This window comes from Gekko japonicus, unplaced genomic scaffold (assembly GCF_001447785.1).
Source record: "Gekko japonicus isolate JY-2015 unplaced genomic scaffold, Gekko_japonicus_V1.1 scaffold1007, whole genome shotgun sequence".
Lineage (NCBI taxonomy): Eukaryota > Metazoa > Chordata > Lepidosauria > Squamata > Gekkonidae > Gekko > Gekko japonicus.
Window position 1 is genome coordinate 106,452 of NW_015177038.1, and position 9,864 is coordinate 116,315.

The window sequence follows — 9,864 nt, forward strand, 5'->3', positions numbered from 1 at the left end:
TTCTCCTGCTGGATGACTATGCAGATGCAAAAATTCACGTGCCTTTTCAACAGAGTCAATTTTTTCTTTCTTGTCCATAAATTTAAAGATTGTGCCTTCGGGTACAATCTATCTGTAGGGGGATGTTTTTCTTCTGTAAAAATAATACAAAGTCTCTGTATTTTCTTCTTTTCCTTCTTATTCCAAACAGGATGTCCTTCAACACTTTTATTTCTTTGTCTTTGATTTTCAGGGTAGATCCATTTGTCGCTTTGAGAATTTGATCTCTCACTTGTCTTCTGGAGAATCTTAACATCACTTCCCCTGGCAGATTATTCTTTCTTGTAAATTCTGAATATGACCTATCGATCGTATCAATTTCGCTTTGTAGTATATCTGTTTTTATATCTGCCATAGGGCCTATTGCATCACACATATTCTGTTTCAGATTCTCCCCCTTCTCTTCCGGAACACCTTGAAATCTTATTCCCCAGGCAGATGATTCTTTCTTGTAAATTCAGGATACGACCTGTAGATCATATCAATTTCACTTTGTAGTATATCCGTTTTTATATCTGCCATAGGGCCTAATGCGTCACATATAGTCTGTTTTAGATTCTCCCCTTTCCAGAACACCTTGAAATCTTAAGACATAGCTTGCTTCCTTCAATTGTAGCTGTAACAAATGAGACTCCTCCATCAATCTCTTTTTTCCCATCACCTGCAGTTGTTTTTTGAGCTTTTTAGTATTGGCATCCACTTCTTTCACTTCTTGCTCAGTTATTTCTGTTTTTTTGGCTATCTTCGTTAATTGAGTTTGCTGTGCATCGAACTTATGGTGCAATGCCATGACTTGTTCCAGCAGAAGGTGCAGTGCTTCCGTCAGCATATTTTGCAGCTCTGTAGTTGTGTCCTGTCTATGCACAGAACTTGCTGGGCTGGCAGTTCCGGTAAGAAGCTTAGGTTTCACTTGCTTGTCTTTCTCATCCTTCCTCATGGGCGCCATGTTTAGAGATTATTTATTTTTTTATAAAAGTTATCACAGTCTCTGCTACGCTTAAATCCGCCTGGTAAGTTCTTAAGTGCTTTTTATTTCAGTCCAGTTTGCTTCAATAGCCCACCCCCTTCTCATAATAGCTCAAAGTTTGCTTTGTTTTTCTTAGCGGGCGAGAGTTCCCTCCCCCCCTCACTTTCAAAGGGGAGGTTTTCGACTAGATCATTGGTGTTTTTTGCTTAGACGTTAACTCACATTTCAACGATAAATCCGCTTTTGTTTAAAAACGCTCGGCCACCAAACGCTTGCTCCAGTGTGCGATTTCTAGTTCCCATTCGGGATGCTCTGCGGCAGGACCTTCGGGGCATGGGAAAGCCTCCTTCACCAGCAGGATCACCAGAGGAAGAGCTCTCTAGCGCCCCATGGCTGGGAGCCCAACACGAGGGCTCTGGGGGTGGCACGGACAGTCACGCCCCCTCTCAACCGTGGGCTCTGGCATCCGTCTCCCGGAGCACCGGGAGAAAGCAGACGCCATGGCAAATGCCAAAACCGGAAGTCGCTACTATAGCATTTTCCTGTTTGCAACGTGTCTTATAATTCTTGTTTCCTATATCCACAGAACAGAACAAAGGAAATCATTTGCTTGAATCAAAGAAACGCTATGGCTGAACAGGCACAGAAAGAAAAAAGAGAGAGGAAGGGCTGGGAGAGAGAAAAAGAAAGACAAGATGATAATATGCTGTCAGATCCAAGCCCTGATATTTCTTATATTTTGAATGCACGAATCTGCCTTATACTAAGTCAGATGTAAAAAGGTCTGCACAGTATTGCTGACTGCCTGGTCCTTTAAACTTACAACGTCCTTCATGAAAATCAGATGCTCTACCACTAAGCCACAGCCTCTCCCCCAAGCTACAGAGAAAAATGTCTTAGTTATGTGTATGTGTGTTGGCACTGAGAAAACCCTAGACAAATATGACTGAAGCCTGACATCAGTGACATGGAAAGGAAGATTTTCCACAAAATTTTCAGATGCTATATTTTTTTTGGAGAAAAATTTCCACCCTGAATATGTAAAATATAGCCTGTTTATCTATGGTTGTCAGGGTTGTTGTGCTGCAAACCAATCATGTTAAGACAAACCAAATCCACAGTATGAAGCATGGGCACACCCCAGTGCTCATCCATAATCCATGCTTGTACTTGTATTTGCCTTCTTTTGCTAAATTTATTTTAAATTTTGTCAAAATTATTTAAACATTTAAATTATTTATTTAAATTCAAATTGGACATTTTTCTGATTCAACTGTTTCTGGACAATCCATGTCACTGTTTGATGGAATTACATACTAGTGTCCTGGACCCCAACTGCATAGTTCCCATAATGGGTAACATTTTCTTCTCTGTCCACGCAGCACATTGGCCATAAAGTTTACATTCACTAAGGTTCTCACTGTAGTACAAAACACTAGTTTGGTGTTTGGTCAGTTGGTGTTTGGTCACTAGTTTGGCCAGTTTGGCGTAGTGGTTAAGTGTGCAGGCTCTAATCTGGGAGAACCGGGTTTGATTCCCCACTCCTCCACTCGCAGCTGCTGGATGACCTTGGGCAAGCCGTAGCTCTGTCAAAGGTGTTCTTGAAAAGAGCAGTTTCTGTCAGAGCTCTCTCAGCCCCACCCATCTCACAGGGTGTCTGTTGTGGGGAGGGGAAGGGAAAGGAATTTGTAAGCCTCTCTGAGACTCCAAGTGAAGGGCAGGATATAAATCCAATCTCCTCCTCCTCCTTCCTCCTCTTCTTCCTCATATATCAGTGTTCTCTGTTTTGATTACTTAAAAGGTGTGTATTATAAGTAATTTCATTAAGTTATCATCAATTTTGATACAGCTTTAAATACGTCAACATTTTTTTTTCTGTTTTAGGGAAAATGTTATATTTTCTCATTGGCCCTAAACATTTCAAAAAAAATTCTGATGAACATTTCTCTCAACTCTGAAAGTTCATCCCCCCCCTTCTGATTTTAAAAGAAATTAAAACATTTTTGCGGGCCCCCGAGTGCCACGTGATGGAGTGAGCTCCTGTCTCTGGTCCCAGCTCCTGCCAACCTAGCAGTTTGAAAGCAAGAAATTGCAAGTAGATAAATAGGTACCACTTTGGTGGGAAGGTAACAGTATTCCGTGCGCCTCGGTGTTTAGTCATGCCAGCTACATGACCACAGAAACGTCTTCGGACAGCGCCGGCTCTTCGGCATGGAAACGGAGATGAGCACCGCCCCCTAGAGTCAAATTCGACTGGCTTCTGAGCAAGGGAAACCTTTACCTTTTTAAAAGTATGGTGAGCCCTAGGCACTGTGCCTACAGGATAAATCAGCCCTGCTTAGACCACCTTAATGAACTGAGAGATAATAATAGGAGATAATAATCACTGAAGACCAGAACTACCTTGTAATCTTGGACAGCGTCCTCAGTAGGGATCACGGTGTGATGCCGATGCTCCTTGGAGATAGCACATACCAGGCAGATCGGAATTTTATCATCTTTACAGAAAACTGTCACGGGTTCCTGGTGCCCCTCGCACATTCTTCGCTCTTCTAGCACTCTGGATGTTTCTCGGTGCAAACATCGGACACTGTCGGCAATTCTTGCCAGATGCTGGTTGTCTGCGGAACTACTTAGCGGGCTGTTTTCTCCGCACTGGGGGCAGGATACGTTTCCTTCCAGTTCTCCCCAGCACTGAGCGATGCAGGTTCGGCAGAAATTGTGCCCGCAGGGCATGGTCACGGGGTCTTGGAAATAGCCCAGGCAGATGGGGCACGAAGCTTCCTTTTTGAGACGTGCTAAGAAGATGTTCGCATCCATGACTCTCTCTCTCTCCTTTTTTGCCAGAAGTTAACTTTCGTTTTTCACTCGCCGCCTGGAGATGCCACGATTGGCCCGGTTTCCGTCTCTGATTGGCTGAGATGGTATCAGTCTTGGAGCGAGGCAGTAGATTCCTGCACGCTGTAACGCGGAAATGGGATTGACAAACCACAGTTTCCACTGCCGTAGCAAATCAGAGTTCGATGCTGGGGTGTGGGTGCAACCTCGCAGGCTGTTTTTAAACAGTATCCGATCAATGGTCTCTCCAGCCCAAACTGTCCCCCCTGGCTGGCAACAGTTCTTCACGGAGCCAGTGATGGTCCTTTCAGATGGAAATTGATACCCACACCCAGATCTTATACATGCAAAGCGTGAGCTCGTTTCCCGTTTTACTGGCGCTCGTGACACAGGGAACTATTTTATGCTGATTCAGACCATTGGCCCCCGTAGCCCGGCGTTGTCTCACCCCCTCGTTGTCTCTGGGCTCGCTCGCAGGCAAGGCGTTCCCCAGTCCTGACACCCGAGATCTTTTAAGATAGAGCTGCCAGGGGGTCCCTAGCAGAAGAAAAGAGCAAGAGTCCAACAAAATTTGTGGTAGGGTAGAAGCTTTAGGGAGTCACTGCTCGGTTCTTCAGATATAGCTAGAATGCGAGTCCATCTGTCCCGATGTCTGGAGAGTGATTTCAGATGCCAAATGATAATAGCAGGTGGATGCCAATAGCAGGTGTGATTGGATGAGGTGAGATATGCAGAGGGGTAGTAGGCAACAGTCAACCCTGACTGTTCCCTGGAAGGCCAGATAATGAAACTGAAGCTCAAATACTTTGGCCACCCAATGAGAAGGGAGCACTCACTGGAGAAGACCCTGATGCTGGGAAAGATTGAAGGTGAAAGAAGACGGGGACGGCAAAGGATGAGATGGTTAGACAGTGTCATAGATGCAACGAACATGAAATTGAGCCAACTTCAGAGGACGGCGGAAGACAGGAAGGCCTGGCAGGAGCTGGTCCATGGGGTCGCAAAGAGTCGGACTCGACTGTGCGACTGAACAACAAAGTAGGCATGGAGAAAGCAACTTTGCTAATGAGGCAGGAAACCTAGGTCTCTGTTCAATCCAGGCGGATGCATTGTCTTGAACCTCTTTATCAGATGCAATTCATCAGCCTCTCTTTCTAATCTCCCTTTGAAATTCCTTTGTAAAAGAACTGCTACTTTTAAATCAGCAACTGAATGTCCTGGAAGGTTAAAATGTCCCCCCACTGTTTAAATTTTTTTTTAAATTATGTGTGTGTGCACACACACGTACCTGAAAGTCATGACAACCTCTGGCAACCCCTAGTGGATCATGGAGGACGTTCAGAGAAGTGTCTTTTAATATAGCCTGCCTCTGCCTCCTGGCCCTGGTATTCCTTGGAGGTCTCCCATCCAAGTACTTGCCAGGGTCAGCCCTGCTTAGCTTCTAAGATATGACAAAATTGGGCTTGCCTGGGCTATCCAGGTCAGGGCTGTTTTTTGAATGTTGTGGTTTCTGATGTCAGACTTATGTCCATTTATTCTTTGCTGTAGGCACTGGCCTGTTTGTCCAATGTAGAGGGTGGAAGGGCATTGCTGACACATGATGACATAAATCACATTAGATGAGCAGGGGTATGAACCTGAAACTGTATGGCTGATGTTGCTGGGTCCACTGACGATGTTGCTAGGATCTATGTGACAGGAAAGTTGGCTGGAGTTTGTTGCAGGACTTGTTACTTTTAAGGGTCATGTATGTGCTGAGCTTTCCCTCCACTGGTGGAAAGCAGGTGGATATTTATTAAATGTGTATTTGTATCTCCAGCTAAAGAACATAGCAGATGGTCGGTTTGTGGGCAGAAACTCCAACCCCCTGCTGTCTTTTGAAATTCCTCCAGTTAGTGCTTAGAATGCTGGACTAAGACTGGGGAGACCTGTCAGAGAAAGCCTCAGGTGAAGTTGGACCAGTAATTTTCTCTTTGTACTACCTTACGGGGTTGTTGTGAGGATAAAATGGAGGGGGGAGAATCATGCATGCTACCCTGAGCTCCATGAAGGAAGGGCAGAATAAAAAAAATTACACAAAATAAATAAACACATTGTCCTGTAGTAAAGTCAAGGACACCTCATCTCTAATTTTGCCATATCAATTGCATGCCTAGCCTCCAGTAACTGGTACATTTGTCCCCTTTTAACTCAGGTCTTGTTAATCACTCCGTACTGCGCTGCCACAGGTTGTAGTGATGGCCACTGTCTTCGATGTCTTTAAATGGGGATTAGCCAAATCTATGGAGGATAGTTCAGAAACAAAAGCCATGTCATCTTTTTGTAGTACAACCTCCCAAAATAACACAAGATAGTTTACAAGCTTTCACATTCTTCAGAACTCTTCACCAGGCTGAATGTTACCAAAAATGCCATCGATTTAACCTAGCAGGGCTTCATGTGTTTATGTCCACTGCTGGAGAAACAACTGGCCGTACCAGGAGGCAGGAAAAAAAGAAAAAAGCTGGTGCAAGGTGAAAGTATTTATTAGAGCTTTAGAGATCCCTACACATTTCCCCTCTGTATTTGGTTCTGTAGTTACAAGTCAATCGTCCTTTGACTCCCTGATTGTTATTTCTCTAGCACAGCATCTCTTGCAGGTATACATGTTGCAGTGTTCACTTGTGGTCTACCTTAACTGACATTTAAGCCAACTGAGCACAGCAGTCTTTGCCAATAGATCTGAGAAGACGTGGACTGGAATAGGGCCTCCTGATGTAATAAAGGGCCAGGACACTTTTCTCCAGGCCTGTTGACAACCTTAAGAAGATAATATCTGTAAAATGGGTGCATTGCTGGTACTTTTGCTGCAGGAACTTTAGGAGATCTTGGTTTAGAAGCTGTGACTGGTGGAAGTCCTTGGAGCCAAAGTTTCTCACTTATGTGTTCTTCTTCCTTATGATAGTGGGCACTGAGGAAAAGACTTTTCTTTATGCTGGTTGGTTGTTGCTGCTAAATAAAAAAAGGGGGGGGAAGAGTGCATTAGAGTCCAGGGCACTGAGATTTGTACTTGAGGCACCTTGCTGTGGCTGGGACCCTGTTAGAATATTTGCCTGGGTATCTTCTAGGCACAGGGACTTGCTGCTTTGCATTGGTTTGGAAAGTACTTGGCTATGGCTTCCTTCTTGCAGACATCAAAGTACAGCTACCAGCACTGGCTTGTGTGGGTGAGAGACAGAATGTTCGTTCTCTCTCTCTCTCTCTCTCTCTCTCTCATATCATCATCATTATCTATAATTTCCTATTTATTTATTTAGAGTCCAGTGGCACCTTTAGGACCAACAAAAGGTTTATTCAAGGTATGAGCTTTCGTGCGCATGCACACTTTTTCAAATACAATGGAATTTTATATACTAAATTTGTTAATCGCCCAATCCCTGAGCTCAGGGCGGGTCACAACAATAAAATTATAAACCATTAAATCAATTATGACAATAAATAGTTAAAGCAATTAAAAATGGCAGGTAATGCAATAAATTCATAGGTTCCAGCAGCACTGAACAACTGGAAGCAACTAAGCTGTAAAAACCAGAAAACAATAACAATCTTATTATTGTGGGCCAGCTGTAGATGGAAGGCTACAGGAAGGGAGGCCAATATAATTGGGTGCCTGCCACCTCAACCAGAAGCCTGGCAGAACTGGCAGGCCCTGTGAAACTGTAATAAGTCTCGCAGGGCCCTGATCTCAGGCAGGAGCTTGTTCTACTAGGCCGGGGCAGAAAAAGCCCTGACCCTGGTTGAGGCTAAGCGGATGACCTTTGTGCCTGGGACAGCCAGTACATGATGGTCCGCCAAGTGTAAGGCTCTCTGGGGCACATATGGGGAGAGTCAGTCCCTAAGGTATGTTGGTCTCTCAGGCCTCATAGGGCTTTAAAGGGCAATACCAACACTTGAAACAAATCTGGCACCCGATTGGTAGCCAGTGCAACTGGTATAGCACTGGCTGAATGTGCACCCACACAGACGTCACAGTCAGCAGGTGCTCTGCCACATTTTGCACTAGCTAGAGTTTCCAGATCAGTTTTAAGGGTTAAGCCCACATAAAGGGAGTTACAGTAATCAAGCCTGGAAGTGACCATTGCATGGGTCACTGTAGCCAAGTCCAAGGATGAGAGATATGGAACCAGTTCCCTGATCTGCCGGAGATGATAAAAGGCTGACCTGGCGACTGCAATGACCTGGGCCTCCGTAGACAGTGAGGTATCCAGAGTCACCCCTAGGCTCCTCACCTTCTGGACCGGCACCAGCAGTGCCCAGTCCAGAGCAGGGAGCTTGATTCCCAAATTTAAACCACCACCACCCCGGCTCAGGTACAGGACCTTCAAATGCCCTCCAGCTGATTTGGGCCCTTGAATTCCCTCCCAGTCCCCCTCTGTCAACAGCTCTGCCGACTTACCATCTCCCATTGATGCCATTTTATCAGGCACTGAGGGTCTTGGGAAAGACATTTTGCTGCCCAAGCTGCCATCAGAAGAACTAGTAGAGCTCGCTGCCGCCATCTGGTATCGTTGTGCATTCATATTTCTCACAGGAACAACCACATGCCTCACCACTTTTCTTTTCATGGCCGGTGAACCGGCCACACCAAATGACGGAGCACCTAGCAAGAGTATGAGAACACTAGGTTGCAAACCGACTGAGCAACTTTTGTTGACAGTTGTAAAGAGAGCCTCCTATGTGGTAACATCAGGTACTGAGTTTCGCACAAGATGTTTCACGGGAGGGATCCTAACCAGTGTTCCCTCTAAGCTGAGTTAGTGTGAGCTAGCTCACAGTTTTTTAGCCTCTGGCTCACACATTTCTGTCTCAGCTCAGGAAGGATGGCGCCAGAGCAAACTAATTTATGCAGCAGCCAAATTGCTTGCTCACAACTTTTATGCCAGTAGCTCACAGAGTAGAATTTTTGCTCACAAGACTCTATAACTTAGAGGGAACATTGATCCTAACTAAAAATTTTGTGCTATACACACAAAGGCTGGAGAAGGTAAATACTAGCATCCTTTTTCTCTCTCAGAAAAACAGTTCTGAGTATGTTTATGAGAAATTTTGACTGACAGTTCAGGGATAAAAACTAAAACACCTGCTCCTCTTGTGCTGCTTCCTCTGATCAAATTAACAACCCCCAATTTGAGCTGGTGGGGGGAACCTTTCAGAGATCCATTCACACACTTTCCACATCACATTGGCTTCGACTCTTAAGTAACACCAGGAAAAGATCAGAAAATTACTTCATCAAGGAAATGTTCATGAGAGATAAATGTAGTTGTTAACAGTCAGTTATAATACTCAGAAAAGTTCACAGCTCCCTTACAGGTGGTCATGTATAGCAAGGTATTGTGACTGATTTACTGGTCTTGATCACTGAACTGCTCCCTGGAATGCCACAGGGTATATGCATTCTTGCCAATCATGCCCAGCATAAATAGTTGGCTATGCTGAATAGCCAATTTGCATATAGATGCAAAAATAGGTGGGCACCTACCTTCACACAGCATTGCCAACTGGCCTGGAAAAACAATGTCCTGTCCCTTTAACTAAAGCTTAATGGGGTGAAGAAGAAAATGGTTTTATACACTTCTTTCCCTTACCCTAAGGAGTCTCAAAGGGGCTTACAATCGCCTTCCCTTCCCCTCCCCACAACAAGCACCTACCCTGTGAGGTAGGTGGGGCTGAGAAAGTTCTGAGAGAACAATGGCTGGCCCAAGGTCACCCCAGGAGGCTTCATGTAGAGGAGAAGTGGGGAATCAAACCTGGTTCTCCATATTAGAGGCTGCCACTCTTAACCACCACCCCACACTGACTGGGATGTTTACCTCCATGCCAAGAAAAGATTCAGCTATTAATTTCCACGCTCTATTAAAAGGACAGGGCATTTTTCCCCAAACCAGTTGGCAACCATACCTCCATATACAATTTGTACTCTCAGGTTATGGATCCAGCAAGGGATGTACACAAGAAAGTTGCTTTTGTATGTACACTGC

General features: G+C 44.9%; 1 protein-coding gene across 1 annotated transcript in view; it reads right to left on the minus strand.

The window, feature by feature from the left end:
- LOC107124500 (zinc finger protein RFP-like) overlaps positions 1–9,864 on the minus strand; it is a 30,334-nt gene that overhangs the window by 8,121 nt on the left and 12,349 nt on the right. The window contains exons 7-8 of the mRNA XM_015427979.1: positions 8,113–8,483; positions 3,410–3,790 (exon numbers count right to left, since the gene is read on the minus strand). Coding sequence (XP_015283465.1) covers positions 3,410–3,790; positions 8,113–8,483 — 752 coding nt within the window. The remainder of the gene's footprint in view (positions 1–3,409; positions 3,791–8,112; positions 8,484–9,864) is intronic.